Source organism: Strigops habroptila, chromosome 3, assembly GCF_004027225.2.
Source record: "Strigops habroptila isolate Jane chromosome 3, bStrHab1.2.pri, whole genome shotgun sequence".
Classification (NCBI taxonomy): domain Eukaryota; kingdom Metazoa; phylum Chordata; class Aves; order Psittaciformes; family Psittacidae; genus Strigops; species Strigops habroptila.
The window spans coordinates 86,738,185-86,755,395 of NC_044279.2; the positions used below are offsets into that span (position 1 = coordinate 86,738,185).

General features: G+C 41.7%; 1 protein-coding gene across 46 annotated transcripts in view; it reads right to left on the reverse strand.

Moving 5' to 3' along the window:
- LOC115605248 (general transcription factor IIE subunit 2) overlaps positions 1 to 17,211 on the reverse strand; it is a 73,490-nt gene that overhangs the window by 39,419 nt on the left and 16,860 nt on the right. For 18 of the 46 annotated variants that reach the window (XR_003990550.1, XR_003990552.1, XR_003990551.1 and 15 more), the window contains 14 exons: positions 16,936 to 17,016; positions 15,639 to 15,783; positions 14,795 to 14,870; positions 13,827 to 13,894; positions 13,271 to 13,379; positions 11,524 to 11,592; positions 10,917 to 10,999; positions 9,470 to 9,576; positions 8,522 to 8,709; positions 7,158 to 7,335; positions 6,393 to 6,574; positions 5,063 to 5,164; positions 4,630 to 4,722; positions 3,173 to 3,314 (listed from right to left, as the gene is read on the reverse strand). The exons of 1 other annotated variant lie outside the window; for it this stretch is intronic. Coding sequence is in view for 42 of the 45 variants with exons in the window: in XM_030479414.1 (XP_030335274.1) it covers positions 3,173 to 3,314; positions 4,630 to 4,722; positions 5,063 to 5,164; positions 6,393 to 6,574; positions 7,158 to 7,335; positions 8,522 to 8,709; positions 9,470 to 9,576; positions 10,917 to 10,999; positions 11,524 to 11,592; positions 13,271 to 13,379; positions 13,827 to 13,894; positions 14,795 to 14,870; positions 15,639 to 15,783; positions 16,936 to 17,016 (1,623 nt within the window). In the remaining 3 variants the exon portion in view is untranslated. 27 more of the 46 variants (XM_030479429.1, XM_030479400.1, XM_030479401.1 and 24 more) reach the window with 27 other exon arrangements.

The window sequence follows — 17,211 nt, forward strand, 5'->3', positions numbered from 1 at the left end:
ACGCAGCTTGCTGCTGAGTAGGACCAGGGCACAGAGTCCTGATGGTGAACACAAGGGAGTCATCTAATCTGCTGGCAAAGAGGAAGCACCAAGTCCTATGTCCTCTCTTCTAGAGAGCCCTCACTCAACTTTTAATCTACATTAAAGCAAGACTTACACTCCTAAGCTTCCAGTTTTGCAAATTACATTCATTACTCCAGTGACTCCACATTTTCAGAGCATGGTTGACTTAAAGAAATTAAACAATAGAAATAATTATAACAAGAATAAGATGCAAAACAGTACAATTTGTGTCCATGTTTGGGCTCTGGTTCGGGTTGGAAAGGACCTTAAGATCATCCAGTTCCAACACCCTACCATGGGCAGGGACACCTCACACTAGACCATGTTGCCCAAGGCTCTGTCCAACCTGGCCTTGAACACTGCCAGGGATGGAGCATTCACCACTTCTCTGGGCACCCTATGCCAGTGCCTCACCACCCTCACAGTAAAGAACTTCTCCCTTACATCTAACCTAATCCTCCCCCGTTTTGGTCTGAACCCATCACCCCTTGTCCTACCACTATAGTCCCTGACGAAGAGTCCCTCTCCAGCATCCTTGTAGGCCCCCTTCAGATACTGGAAGCTCCTCTGAGGTCTCCACACAGCTTCTCTTCTCCAGGCTGAACAGCCCCAATCTTCTTAGCCTGTCTTCATATGTGCTCCAACCCCTGATCATCCTCGTGGCCTCCTCTGGACTTTCTCCAACAGCTCCATGTCCTTCTTATGCTGAGGACACCAGAACTGCACACAGTGCTCCAAGTGGGGTCTCTCAAGAGCAGAAGAGAAAGGCAGGATCACTTCCTTTGACCTACTGGTCACACTTCTTTTAATGCAGCCCAGCACACAGGTGGTTTCTGGGCTATGAGCACACACTGAAGCTGGCTCATGTTCAGTTTCTCATTGACCAACACCTCCAAGTCCTTCTCTGCAGGGCTGCTCTGAATCACATCTACACCCAACCCGTAGCTGTGCCTGGGATTGCCCTGACCTAGATGTAGGACCTTGCACTTCACATTGTTGAACTTCATGAGGTTGGCATTGGCCACCTCTCAAGCATGTCAAGGTCCCTCTGGATCCCATCCCTTCCCTCCGGCGTATCAACCAAACCACACAGCTCAGTCTCGTTGGCAAACTTGCTGGGGGCACTCAATCCCACTTTCTATGTCACCAAAGATGTTGAACAGGATCAGTCCCAACACCGACCCCTGAGAGACAACACTCGTTACCCATCTCCAGATGGACATTTGAGCTGTTGAGCACAATACTCTGCATGCGGCCACCCAGGCAATTCTTTATCCACCAGGTGTCCATCCATAAATCAAATTGATGTCTCTCCAGTTTAGAGAGAAGGATGTCATGCACGACAGTGTCGAACGCTTTGCACAAGTCCAGGTAGACAACGTCAGCTGGATCATCATTTAAAACTTGCTTAGGACTGACCAACAGAAGCCAAAACAGCAAATGCAGCTTTATACAAATGATTAAATGCTAGAGGCACTACTATAAGCCAAACACAACCAGTCATTGAGACTACTAGTAACAAAGTAATTGCTGAAATAAGTACAAATTCCCATGTTTGCTGATAAAAGAAGGCCTTAAGAGTTGTATATTCTTTGTTTAGCAGGGTTAGTATAATATTTCTGTCAATGAAGCTTTAGTTCAGTTTCCCAGAGGACCTTGTTCGCCTTCACAGTAGACTCAGCATACATATCTAAGTGAAACATGGTCTCCCTTGTGGTCCACCCAAAGACTGCTGGAGGCCACTTGGACTTTCCAAAAACATACTCCTAACTGAGGAGCAACATGAATTATCCATATACTATACACAAACTCTTAAAGCCACATACCAGTCAGCCTCAGACAGATACAGCACAAACTTGTGGTGATACTTCATACATTTGTTCTAAAGTATACATTGATTCAACAAAGTAAGGAAACTAGTTTTTTTAATTGCATTAACATAGAAAAGGTTATTCTTTTAGACAGCAAAAGGTTATTCTCTATTTATAGTGCAAATTTGGTATCAGCTCCACTTCTTCCAGTACTGTCTAATAAATTAAGAATCATGACTATCTTAAAATCTAGAACACTATTTTTTCCCCTAGACATACTTGTGTGACAATTAGCAACTCCCCTTTCGTATTCAAAGGAATGAAGAGGGACATGATTCCCCCAATTTTATCAAGTACTACAGGTGATTTTTTTCCCCTGGGTTATAAACTTAGAAAGTGATTCTGTTCTTACTCTTGTATTTTATTTCTGGTGAGTTTCTTGCCTACTATTTATGAAGCATTCAAAAAAAAAAAAGAAAAAAAAAGGTATGTAGAAATCATTTCCATTCATTCCAGTATATGCTTCCAATCTTACTACTTCAAGTCAGCCAGTAGTACAAAGCTAGAGGGCAAGGCATCATTTGCTTTATTCAAACATACACCATCTAATTACCAAGCAAAGATGAGTTTATTCTTCATTCTGAAAAAGCTATTCCTTTCAGGATAATGGAAATCATGCATCTTCACAAAAAAAAAACCCACCAAACCAAGCCAAAAACCACTCAACTACTTCTAGGATAACATCAAACTTGCCATAAAGCAAACAAAAGCTCAAGCCTTGCAGGAGGAGGTTTAGAACCCCTGCCAATACTTGGGCTGGCATTCAGATGTTTAACAAACAGCTGGCAATTGTCAACTCAAAACAACCCACCAAGTACAGGACAGCTCCACACAAGGCAAATAACAGGTACTATTTCTAAACTGAACTCTTAGGCTATAAAGTACTGAACATTTCCATTTCACTGCTAAGAAAAACAGAGCTAAGAGGGCAAGAGTTTGAAGGTAGAAACTGTTCCTTTGTTGTACATGCACAAAATTAAATACAACATGTTTAAGAGGTTCACTACTTTTATGGCTGTTGCCCTTAAAGACAGAAAGCTAGTTTGCTGCACAGGAAGTGCTGCTGAACTTCTCTCTACAGATACGCAGCTCTCTGAGAAAAAATTACTAAATAAATGCGTGTATACACACTTTTAGATGTATGTATATCAAAGTACTGTTTGGTATATCAATAAAAAGGGACACTGACAGTCCCTCCACTCTCAGAACATGTACAAAAGGTTTTTACTGTCACTTACAGACCCTCGAAGAAACAGAATGGGAACTCTAGTTCCAAACTTCTCCTCCAGGGTGCTCACTGCAGAGAGCAGCTGATACGCTTGCTTCCCAAAGTCCTGTAAACCACCCTCAAAGTCATTGGGGACTGCAAAACAAGACACCCTGAAATGCACAAAGAAAACCAAGTTGAACACATACAAATCAAGTCCACTCCCTTGGTTTCAAATACTGACTATCAAGTGATAACTAGATAAAATACACACTTCGAGTTACATTAATATAAACAGTTGAACATATTTAAATGTAAGAACTAGGACTGAAAACATGAGACTAGGAAAAAGTCAAAATCATTTGTGGCTAAGGCAGCTGCCCAACCATACAATAAGCAGTTCTTCATGGTACTTGCTGTGACACAAAAACCTTGTCTCAGCAATCTCCTGAATTTAGTATTTTAATATTTGAACTGGTTTAGACATGCAAGACATTAATTGCACCCAATAGCAAAGACTTTTTTTGGCTGCTTTTTTAGGTAACATAGGGGATAAAAACAGAAAGCAAGAGCAACGCCATTAACGCATTTCTAGGGTTTATTAATACCTTTATTGACTCAAAGAACCCATTGAAGAGTTATTGGCACAAATCACTTCTCAGGAGGAGAAAAAGGGCAGTGATCTATGGCAACTGATTTCAGTTCCGCAACACAAATTCACTATGTGACTTTTTCACTGGCACAGCAACGTGACTGCAAGGACTGAAATTATTATCTCTCAACTCCTCTTCTTCGTTAGTTTTAGTAGAGGCCAGGCAAAGATTTTTCATCCTTGAGCATACAGGACATGTAGCTGACTTGATAAAATTTCTCCAGAAGGCAAAACAGCCTAACATCTTGTTGCAGATCAAAAAGCATCAGGCTACCAGCAAGAACAAGGAATCCTTTATTATAAACTTCAGGGAAAGCATGTACCTTCACACAGGAGAAACTGAAGGTGTTTCTGCTCATACCTGTGTGACTGCTGAGCCCTGGGCTTCCCTTCAGCACACCTACGAGATTATTAGCAGTGCTAGAAAGAACACATGTCAGCACACACTGGAAGAGGAGAACAACTTCCTTAATTTAACCTTAGACATGTGGTATCACACTCCACTTATGGGTGGGTTTTTTAGGGATTAATTACCTAGCAGATCTTAAACTGATGAACAGAAGTGTATCTCACAGTTTAAGAGTGTTACTCTTAACTCTTTTAGGAACTGTCACTGTCCTTTGTTAATAGGCTTTCCCACAGTCTAGTTTCAAACTGCCTCATGACTTGCTCAACTATTTAGGAGAAGGTTAAAGGCAGTTTTTCAGAGATAAACTTCAGGCTGAACATCTGCAAGATCAGGTGCATAAGAAGTCAATTCTTCCAGATTATTTGCCTCATAAGTCAGCCTGAGAGAATGTAACGTCTTATAGGAGTCTTCAGGGAAGAAAGCTTACCTGGACCTGCAGTTATCACAGCAATCTTCTGTGCCCATGATGCCAGAAGAAACCTTTCGGAGTTGTTTGTCTTCGAAATGAGACAGAATAATTCTACCCAAGGGAATGTAGGGAATTAAATAAAAGACCAAGAATTTACACATTAAATTTATTGCAGAAAACAGAGTTGAATCCAGCATCATTAATTAATTCACTGGGGAGCCAATTATTTGGCCTTGATTCCTCTAAAGAAAAAGTGGGATTTGTTTGAAAAGTAAATAAGGAAACACTTAATATATATGTATAAATATGCTGAAGGCTGTATTTTTTGATACTGCTGCTTCATATAAAACATGCTTGCAGAACACACGGTCAATATAAGATGCCTTGTGGTTACAACCTCCAGCCAAAACTGACTCAAGTGACAAAGCATTAAATAGATTCTAGTACTCACTTCCTCCTGCAGCTATTTGACACAAGGTACTTCCCTATTTTTGCCAACATCTTCAGTTTGTACAAGCGGAAGTTTTCATTGCGTATCTCGCTCAGAAGATGTCTATCAGTCAAAGGAAAAAAGAGCAGCCTTAAACATGACCACTATTCCCCTGTCCCACACCAAAAATGAAACATGCCAGACCTCTGCCTCAGTCAAATTCACCAGAAACAGCTAGAAAATCGTGCTAAAACCAGACCCAAACTGCCTGTTTCTCCACAATCTTGATTCTTATTATAGCTCAGAGAATGCTCAGAAGAGCGCCTTATTCATATTCCTCTAAGTATGACCATTATTCCAAACAGGAGAGGCTTCTTCCAACCCCACAGGCTACTAAGCTTCAGAAATCCATGTCAAAAAGCACAGAGGAAGGAGGAAAGGGCAGAGGGCATTGTGAGAGGGCAATTTCTCTCTCTCTAGTTTTCCAAACTCTGGCATGTTCTCATCAATGCTACTGCCACATTATAAAGTGTGTCAGGATAGTCTACTTTTAAGAAACTCAGTGGTGGCATGTTATGACAAGTGTACATGTTGCCTGATTTTATATCCTTTATAGTAATCACTAGAAGCATTCAACTGAGAAAATGCACTGGGAGTACTGTAAAGGTGTATGGAACACTCGCTCTGCCCATGCTCCGAGCTGCTGTGTGAGCCAAGCCTGAGCTACTATCTGCGCCACACTCACTGTGCCACGTGGCACCAAAACCAAACCAAAACCACGGGTGTTGGTCACCACATTAACACAGCTTCACCATTTCAGCTCAAGAGTTGAGCAAAGCAAGCTTCTGCCTGCCCAGATAAAAAAGTATAGATTTCACAGATGCTGGCACCATGCTGACAAGCTCAAATGACTGAGTACAGACACTTCTGTGGTCCTCTAACAGCCATGGACAAAATTAACAGGAGACTCCTACAACTAGGACTCCTCTGCCCAGAAGAAAAAAGAAAATACATTATTTCCCCATTTAGACATGCTTAATTCTACATCATCAGCCCTCTTAGGGCTGATGATGGGTCTAAAACCAGGTCAGATAATTTACAGGACAAGTGACCAGGTTTTGTCACTGCCTGCCTTGCAAAGTGTCTTCAAGAAAGCAAAACTGGAACAAGGACACACTAACATTAGTGCGCTTGTGGACTATCTTCTGGAAGCATGGTATACTTAGTACTGTGTGTATGCAGGAAAGGACTTCAAACCATTCTGAAAAATACATCACATCTTCAACAAAACCCACCCTGCTCCTCTATGTTTTGGCTACCTGCGTCAAAGCAGTTGTTTTCAGTCATTTACCTGTTGAAAGACAAGTCTGATGCAGTCCATAACACATGACAAGCAGCAGGAAGCCCATCACGACCAGCTCTCCCAATTTCTTGGTAATAGGATTCCATTTCCTTAGGGGCACCGTAATGAATAACCATCCGGATATCTGCTTTATTGATGCCCATTCCAAATGCCACTGTAGCTACAACGCACTACAAAACAGGAGTCACACACTGAAAGTTTTGAAATGAGCATCAAGAATATGCCTGGGTGAATGCTCACACAGTTGGTGACAACTTTTTGCCATGGACTCAACTTAAGCCTAAATTACAATGGCTTCCAACTCACAACTTCCACAGTACTACCATTAAGTCTGATTCTGGTCAGAGTATGAGCACAGGAATATAAACATGACAGTGATCATGTGTTGAGGCAAATGCTAGAGTGGTTTCAAGCAGTGATTCTCAAACAAAAAGCATAAAAACCTACCATGAAGGGTAACACAAGAAGGCTCAGGATAACTCTGTGCCTGCTATGGAGGAAAGCAGTTCACAGAATTGATGATACTGTTCCAGCTACCACTATTTTCCTCAGATGCCACACATTTTTAAGAGACTTTCTGAAGGAATTTGAAGCATCAGCCAGGAATCCTATTACTGTCAGCTTAGACCAGAAATTTCTTTGCCCAGAATTGGAGACAAATGGCAAGCACATGCTGACATTCCCAAATTCCTTCCTTTACCAGAAACTCTACAGTTACAAATAGGACCAAGTGGACTTAAGTTTTCTACATACCTGAATTTCATCCCTCATGAACTGGTGATGGGCCTCTCTCCTTTGTTTGATTCCCATACCAGCGTGGTATGCACGACAGGCCACATTGAGTTTCATCAATTCAGACACAACCTGTTCAGTGGCTTTTTTGGAAGGGCAGTAGATGATAGTGGGCCCTTCAAACTCATACGCAGAACTGCTGTAAGTAATAGCAACATGTAAATACACAGAACAGAAGAAGCCACCCTTCCACTAAATGTCTGACTGGACCTAGTTGAAAAGGCAACATAGCTTTTCCAGCAGTTCACTTTCTGGGGGATACAGAAATTTAAACAGATTTTTAAATGGTCTACTCATACACAAATTGTCTGTCCTTTGGAAAAAAAACACTTGGAAGTTACTTAGCATCATAGACTAGTTTGGGTTGGAAGGGACCTTAAAGCTCATCCAGTTCCAAGTCCTGCCTGAGGCAAGGACACCTTCCACTAGAGCAGGTTGCTCCAAGCCCCTGTGTCCAACCTGGCCTTGAACACTGCCAGGGATGGGGCAGCCACAGCTTCTCTGGGCAACCTGTGCCAGCGCCTCAGCACCCGCACAGGGAAGAACTTCTTCCTAAGGTCTCATCTCAATCTCCCCTCTGTCAGTTTAAAGCCATTCCCCCTTGTTCTGTCACTACAGGCCTTTGTAAAAAGTCCCTCTCCACATTTCTTGTAAGCCCTGTTGCAAAGTACAGAAGATTTTGGTCTCTAGAAGGAGCAGGATAAGACCTCCCAATTTCCTTTAAGTCATGAGGAAATAAGCTTTTACAGCTGTCACTTTTGAAAGGACTACCTTTATGTAACTAGGTACAAATGAGCAATAAAAATTCACGTATATTGCTGTGAAGGCACATGCTGTAGCTTGCAAGAAGCAGAACAGGGCCAGAAGAGCTACACCACTGGGTCTGCTACCAGAAAAGGACTGCAATTAGTTGGGGGGGGGTGTGCAGAATAAATAAATAAAAAATCTTACCACAGATTTGTGGCAGACTTATGCACCTTTAGTACAACACTATGGAGAGTTACCCACCAGCTAATCCATCATAATCATTCCAATTGCTATAGCAGGTCCTCTGAGGATCAAATAATGCCGAAGATTCTCAAGTAAGCAATATGCAGACAGTGAGGGTCCATCGCTCCTTGCCTTAAAAGTCTTTTTTAACTTGGGAGTGGAGGGTGGGCAAAACAAGTGACTAGCACAATATCAGAGCCAAGCTATGGAGGAAGCCCAGGCTCTTCCTCACCGAATCAGGTTAAGACTGCTACCAATTCTTAGTACACACTACCTTAACTCCAAACTACTCAATTATATCTGAGGAGTCAGTGAACGCAGGCTTAAATCCTTACCTTCCTTTCCTAATAAGGAACTGCTTCAAATCCCTAAGGATATTTCCACTTTGTTGTCCAACTTCTAAGTACAGGTTAGGTCTGTCAAAACTAGTACACGTGACCTGAGGATTCTTCAGGTTCAGACAATTCACTATGTCCTCCCTAATCGACGGACTTGCGGTTGCAGTTAAAGCAACAATGGGAACCTACAATGAAAAGTAAAAGTCTAAGACCTCTCAGATTTTTGTTTTAAACAAAAAAAAAAAAATCATGAGTCAAAACTGAAATCACATGTAAACAGGCACTTTTATCTCCTGATGATCACTGGATCAGCAAAGCTACTTGAAAAATACAGTTATTACTTAGCTTCCTAGACCTTTGGTCTACACTGTTCAGGAGAGCAGACAGGGACAGAAAGAACATTTGAAATACAGTTTTACTGTGAATGTGTGTTTTCTTTAGTTACATCTTCAAGTAGTCTACAGTCATTTTCTGAGATGGCTAGTTAAGTTTAGGGAACATAGGATAACACTTCAAAGAAAAGTGTGCAACATTCAGGTCTAAGTTTTTGAGGATTTGCTGTAAATTCTTGGAGAGTGTCTAGAAATCACAGTTGCATGGTTCTTACAAGCCACTGAGCCAGCCAGTTTAGAAAACATCCCTTAATATTAAACCAGAAGCTTAGGGACATAATCTTCCACAGCACAGGGATCTAAAGTAATTTAATTATCAGAAGTTTCTGGTAGTCTAGGTTTAGAATATCCTCCATTTAAGCATTTGGAAAAAAAAGATCAACCAAAACCCAACAAACCACACAGCTCAGTCACTGACAGGGACTACATACACTCCAAAACAGCATGGTAAGTAAACCCCAAGAGCAACATCAAGACTCTTATTTCAAACTACCATACAAAATGAGATAGCATCCTCCTCTTACATTAGAAATCAAACATATAAAAACCTCACCGATGGCAGAGCCTTCTTCAGTGAGCCTAACGTTCTAAAGGAATTTCTGAAGTCATGGCCCCACTCAGAAATGCAATGAGCTTCATCAACAGCTATGAGGGTAATACCTGATGGGAACAAAACCAGAACATGGACACATTAACAAGACGAACTAACATGGGAAGTGACTAAATACAAATATCCTATTCTGCTCAATCCCAAGCTTTCCTGAGAAGGCACCAGTTGTCTGCTTAACATTTGTTTCTACAATGCCTTCTGCTGTACCAACTCCCTAGGCCCATTTTTATAACGGCCTCTTCCGTAAAAAGAGCTAAAGAGCTTTTACAGACTCCCCCCTGTATCATCTCTGCTTCCTTCTCCAAGCTTCAGACTTCCAACATTCCTCACAATGGGTCAAAAACTTGAGCTACCTCCAGTAATACCTTTTCCTACCCTGATTGCCAGACTTCAATAATAGTCACAAATACCAATTACACGTCATTAGCTTTATTTTCTCAACTGTAAAACAAACCCTCAGAGTCTCAGGTCTGCACTGAAGTGGAAGCCCAGAAAAATTTGAGGAGAGAGGCGTTAAAGATGTCCCTGGGAAATAACCTTACATAGTCTGAATCAGAGAAAACCCTCTACTAGAGTACAGATATCCCACTCTAATCTGCATGTTCAAAGTGCTCTAGCGGCAGAGGCCAAGCATACAGCTTGTTGGAACGCTGTAAATTCAGATGGCTCATCTTCTCCCTAGGTAGTCCTTCCTGCCTACAGCACTAGAAACTTAGTTCCTTACTAAAAAACTCTTGGGGTCTACATGCCTTGAATTTACCCAACTGAGAGATGAATCAGCTGCATCATCTTTGAAGAAGAGACTTTTTAGGATTGGTAAGAGTCATAGAATGGTTTGAATTGGAAGGGACCTTAAAGTTCAACCAGTTCCAACCCCTGCCATGGGGTGCCAAGGGACACCTTCCACCTGACCAGGTTGCTCCAAGCCCCTGTGTCCAACCTGGCCTTGAACACTGCCAGGGATGGGGCAGCCACAGCTTCTCTGGGCACCCTGTGCCAGTGCCTCAGCACCTCTGTAGTATTTCACAACAAAGATTCATTGTGACACTCTGAGAAAGACTAGAGATTAGAACACTTAAAAGGCTAAATATTTATTGACACACATTTCACTTCCTGTGACTGCAAGATCAGGTTTTTTTTAACACCTCTGCTCCCCGCAGCTTACCATTCCCAAGCCAAGACCATACTATAAGACACCACTTATGTGATTTGTTTGGTTTTCATCAGTAACAGGATTTTCTGACACCATTTACTGGTAGCTACTACAGTAACCTCTGAACTCACTAGCAGTAAGAAATTGGTGAAAAGCGTTCAAGCATTAAAAAAAGATTAAAAATATTTAGGCATTTAAATGCCTGCCAACTCAACCACAGCCTTACCCCCAACTTACCAATAGTTTGATCAAGCTCCTGAAGCAAGTCCAAGTTCCCTGAACAAAACTCTGGAGTCATATATATGACTCTGTACTGCCCCCTGAAACATCAAGAAAATACATTGTCACGGAAGGAGAAGCCCCAGACAGCTCAAATAAACCAAAATCATGATTGTCTAGAAGATGTAAATGAACGCAAGTACAGACTTCAGGATAGGGAACAAGATCAAGGAAGTGAAGACTGTAGAAAGCATTCCACAATAATAGGAAGGCAAGGCAGCAACAGTATGACAGGAAAAACAGCAGTGATTTACTAGCATTACAACAAGAAGGGACTGTTGTGATGACTTAGTGACAAATACAGGTTTAAAACTTGTAGGTGTGAAATTATGTAGAAATCCTAATATAAAGCCAATATAAAGTCAACAAGCCCCACCTCCCCAGCCATGGGCTATAGACTCCCACACACTCAGGCTGGGTGGATGCAAGCAATATCACTGACTGTCACATTCTAGGTCTGAGCCAGAAGCAAGAGATTCAGTGACGATGGATCAGGGAGACATCCTACCTCTCAAACACACCTACATCAGAACCTGCAGTCCTAGAAAGCTTAGCTCAGACTTACCCTTTGATGCATTCTTTGATGTTTTTCGACTGAGCTGAACCAAGTAAGCAAGCTGGAATACCTGACATGCTGCAGAAATAAAGATGCACAGTCACGAACAGATTTACTCCCAACACTTTCTGCCTTAGCATTCAGCCCACGCCAGCACATCATAAAAGAAGTCCAAGCTGTGAGGTCAGAAACTACTTTCGTCAACAGATCTTTGCAGGAAAAACCTGTTGAAAAAGCTGGATTCGTCACTGGCTATTCCTGCCACCCAAATGTTCCTCTGCTTCCCCTCCAGCTGTCGCCCACACCATACACACTTCATTAGTGCAATAAGGAATCGGAGAAATAAAGACCATTTCCCTTGCACAAGTTTACTAATAAACATCCAAAAGAAGAAAATACAGTAAATACATTTTCTTCATTTATGATCTTACCCAGTTCACCACATTGCCTTACTAGTTTGCAATTTTTTTGCCTTGCCTTCCACTCTTTTGTGAGCTACTGCTGCTGCATTTGCTCATTTTCAATCTGCAGGCTGCTTTTTAATGACAGATTCAGTAATTACATTTCCCAGCTTAGCCACTTCATATTTGACCTCTTTCAGGACCCTGCAATGCCTGTCCTCTTAACTAAGTGATTTACAGCATTTTTATTCCAGCCCTTTGGTTTGATAGCTTCTCCCCTCTCATTCCTGTGTTTCAGTCCCTGGCAGAACTGCACCCAGACTGCCAGACAAATTACTGAACTGAATTAGGTTGTGGAAATACAATCTCCTCGGCCTTCAGAATGAATGGCCTGCTGAGAAGGTAGTGAATAAACCCTTTCCACTGTGGAAAAAAGTATAAAAGCCAAAGAAGCAGCGGAATACACATAGACACCCTGCTGATTAATACTCAGTTTAGAAGCTGGCTACAGAGTCATCTTAGGCTGCCCAGCCATTCATCTGCACATAGTCATGATGCGCAGCAGAAAATACCACACATCACTGATGTTCCTTCCTTGAAAATAAACTTCATATCCTCTCTTTCACAAAAGACCTGCTCTTTCCAAGTCGGACAAGGCAGGAATGAACTAGACAACTCAGCATGCTTCCCATAGCTTAAATGAAAAAGTGTCAGAAGTGAATAGCTGTTATAACAGAAAGCAAGTACATGTAAAGAAAGCATTATCAGGTCAAGAGAAACCTATTCGATTTTAATACACCACCTATAACTGCTCGTGTAAGAGCAATTCAGTGTCACCCACTAGTTCCCCCCATTAGACCTTAAAAGAAGAGAAGAGGCCAGGTGTTAGGAGACTTACTACACCATCCATCTTCAAAGCCTGTGCTGTAGCATTGAACTGAATGGCCTACAGCTTCCAGCTGCATGTTGCTTAGATGTTACTTCTCCAACAAGGAAGCCCTACCAAATTTTGATGTAACTCTCAGAGGCTGAAACAGCCTGTGCAGCTCCTTCATCAGTTCAGTCTGCACAAAAAGGGCCTATGAATCCAGAAACATGCAAGAAGGATCCACCTTCAGGAACAACCCATCAGCATAGATCCTTTGCAAATCCACCCTACCATTCACATAACTGGCAAACCCAGTGGTCCTAGACTGCTTACACAGTTTGTATGCGTTCCTTCAGAAACACGTGCTTTACAGCTGACAAACACTTTTGCTGTACGAAGCTGCAACCTTAAACACCAAGAAATACCACAAAGCAGAGTCCATTGGTTCCCACTGGCAATTCAGCAGCAGCTTGTTGGTACTACTTACGTCAACTGCAGCACCTGGTCCTCCATCAAGGAGATAAGAGGACAGATGACAATTCCTGTAAGTCCAGTGTAAACAGGAGGAAACTGGTAGCACAAGCTTTTTCCATAGCCTTAAAGAAAAGGAAAGCAGACATGAGACATCGTTCTTTCTATGCAGCTGCCACATACAGCTATAGGAAACAATTTTAACACCCTGTTGAGCCGTAAGAAAAGAATCATAAAATGGTTAGAGTTGGAAGGAAGCTTAAAGATCATCTAGTTCCAACCCCGTTGACAGAGGTGGGGACACCTTCCAGGAAGTGATGTTTGTTCTGCTAGTAGAGGAACAAAGTTGCAACATAAATAGGGCCAGCATCCATCCGATACCCCTCTCTACACTGTCTGTGACAGCAGCGAGGACAGAAAAACAAGTAGCTAGCATAGCTGGCTCAGACTTAGTGTCACAATCAGGGCACCCTGCTCATGCGAGCCACGTGGACAGTCTCCAAGTTAGAGTTCCACTCTCCACAAAAAGGAAAAGATTTTTCACTGCTTCTTAGGATGTAAAGTTAACTTACCAGTTGCCATGACGACGAGATTATCTCTTCTGTCTTCCAGAAGAGAATTGATCACTTTCCACTGGACCCTTTTAATTAAACAAAGGGGAATATTTTATTTTTGCCACCAACCTTAACACGGCAGTTTTGTTAAACTGCATATTCATGTTTGTTCTGCATATTCAGTTGAGTTTCAGGTTGAAGAAACCCTTCTGGCTGCCTTATAGCATGTTGTCTTTGCAGGCTGCAACCACTCAAATGCTCCAACTGCTGCAGGCAGTCCCCCCAGCGCTACAGTTATATTCAACACAAGACCTCAATTTTGCCAACCCCTTCCATGGTCTCACAATTGTACATAACTGTGCAGTCAATTTAAAATGTCCCCCCAACCCCCATTGCCAAAAGTTTACCAAATACTGAGTAAAACAGTTCCCCCACCCCCGCCCCAAGTGTTGCTCTTAGGCTGCATCTTGCACAGAATGCATTCCACCACCAGCCATCCAGGAAGATTTCATCCCATTCCCATTGGGCTTCATTGTAACAGCAATGCTCAAGTACTAAGGCAGATGGTGCACTCAGATCATGCTACACAAGACAGCTAGAAGTCTGTCCCTCCTGAATTAGAACCACATAAAGAATAACCAGACTATGAAAGTTTATCACACAGACAATAACATCTGTGCAGTTTGTGGCTTGCTCTTTAAAGACACCTGAACTAGACCTGATGCAATAAAGCTTCGGTCACAGAAGACGTGCCATCAGCAAAAGTCAAGAAGCTCATAATCTGCTGTGAGATTACAGTATTGTACTTAACACACCATAAAGATTTATCTTGACATATTGTTGTAGCAAAAGCAGCTTTTCTTGTCCTAGAGATTTTGTACAGGCCCTAGCTTGTTAGTAGTTTTTCAAGTAATAAAAAAATCAGTTGAAAGAAGGGGGAAAAAGATGAACCCTGGAGTGTACATTTTAACAGAAAACATACTTACGGCTTAAAAGAAGAATGCCCAAAGCATGTCTTCAGACAGGTGCTGTGTCTTTCACTAGGTAGTGGCAGCAATGGATCTTTAGTGGGAGAGAAGAGAGAAAGCTTCATTTGGAATTAGATTTTAAGACGACGAAGCACTGTCTTGACAAACAACAGTCTGCTCATGATTAGTGGTGCCTGGGTGCCAGGATTTGAGTAACTCCAGTGAAAAGAGACATCAAACTCTGAAGATATTTACTGGCTAGAATAAAGGATTAAGAAAGCAAAGGGGCTCCCCAGCGACCCTGCATGAAGAGGAGAACATATGGCTTCATTAATAACATAATAGAAGCAATAAGTATTGTAATGTGTAGCTGCATTATTTGGACATGTTTGGACAAGATACTAGAGATGTTTTACTAGGCATGCCTTCAAAGACCCTACCAAAGCTACACTGAGAATACCCAACACTGCAAGCTGCTAACAAATTCATGGTCCAAAAGGGCAAGGGGATCCTGATTCTGCTGTGAGCACTGAAGAAACACATTCAAAATCTGTTGAAATTTATAGCTAACACTCAGCAGTAGAAAGCATGACATTTCCACCTAGTTTTTGTCTGTTGGGCAAACTCACATTCCCTGTAATAGCTTATCTGGCTGTTGTTTAGAGAAATGAACTGAACAAGAAAGAATAACTCATTTGTCCACAACTAGCAGCCCATGTTCTGCTTAGAAGCAGAAAGCAGGTCTTCTCCTGGCCTGGTCTAACTTTTTGCTTTAAGAAACCAAGCACAAAATGTCCATGTGCTTCCACATCTGCCTGACAGCAGATTTAATTTTAATCATGCATTATAATTTAAAACATACCCAAACATTCCTCCTCTTCTTCCTCAACATCTTCATCACCATCACCATCTGGTGAAATGTTCAATTCTGCGTCAGGACTTCTCCTGGCTTTATTGGACTCTCTTCCACTTAAAGCTCCTTCAGCATCATCTACATTTTCTAAAGACTGAGAATCAGGAAAAAAAGTTATTTTGGAGCATGAAAGGGCAGATAACAATGCATGTCTGAGGTAATATGATATACGACTTATCAGTTTCAAACTGCTTATGACCTAACTTAGATCTATCGACATACAGAAAAGCACAGTGGTCAAACTACTTTATCAGTGGCATATCAAATTCCAAGCGCCATTTCCTGGATACCAATAAAACAGCTTTTGTTTCTTCACTGCAAAAACGTCTTTGAAGTTTTGAAGACACTAAAATCTGTTGTTTGAGAAAATCAACAGTTGGATTTTTGACTTAAGTAGATGAAGGCACACATTTGACTGAGGCTAGTAAAAAAGCAGAAAGGATGCCATCCCAATGTCATGTTACACTCAAGGTACTCTAACCAACACTAAACATCTTCTACTCAAGTGAATGTTTTTGACAAAAATAGCATTTACAGAAGATTGACATGCAGCATTAAGAACCATCTAGATGAGACCTGGTACTTCCCCAGGAGCAAAATCATCTTTCCCCCCCTGACCTTTGAGTCTTGTGTCCTAGCAAGCTCTAAGCAACACACTTGACTTCACACGTGTACAAGCACACAAACACATGCGACTGCTCTGGTGCAAATAGTCACTTGACTCCGAACACATATATTATTCTGGGGGATCAGGAGAAAAGCCAGGGTAAAGAAAATTAAGATTTGCTAAGTGTATCTTCTTTTCAGGAAATCAAAGTTATACCATTAAAATCACATGAAGGAGCCTGCAAAACATGGCTACAAAGCAATATGACCTATAGGCCGGGTTAGCAGCACCTGCAGCACACAAACTGCCCTGTCAGCTCAACCACTTGGACAAGGGTTTGAATGCATGACAAGTGAAGCAGACCAGTTTATGAAAGATAATCTATGTAAGTAGAGCAAGTGAGTGGATCAGGTCCAACCTGGTATTGTCAAGATGCAGCAGAACGCAAATGATATTGCAGTTTAACACTAGTAAACTGAATTCTTCAGGTATCCACACGTTCATCTGTCTTCTGTTCATCTCCTGTAAGCAAAACAGTTTTGCTTCATACCCCCTCCCCTGAATGACACTATACTCTACTGTTACCCAAGAGCACTATCATTACTAAGAAAATTAAAACCAAACCCCTGAGGCACTCACTTTAAGCATCTCCATTTCCAATTCTTCATCACTTTCAATGACATAGGAAAGATTTTGCTCATTGTCTGTGGAGCACGCCTCCTAAGAAAAAATAAATTATTTTATTCTTATCAGCAAAGTTATTTCTACTTTACCCACAACCTTTCAGCCTTCTGTAGATACTGTACGCCATTTCTCTGCATGCTTTTACTTCTCACCAAACTAAGCACAACATTAGGCTGTGAAGCATTCCCATTAAAAAAAAAAAATCAAAAAATATTACAATATAATAATGCC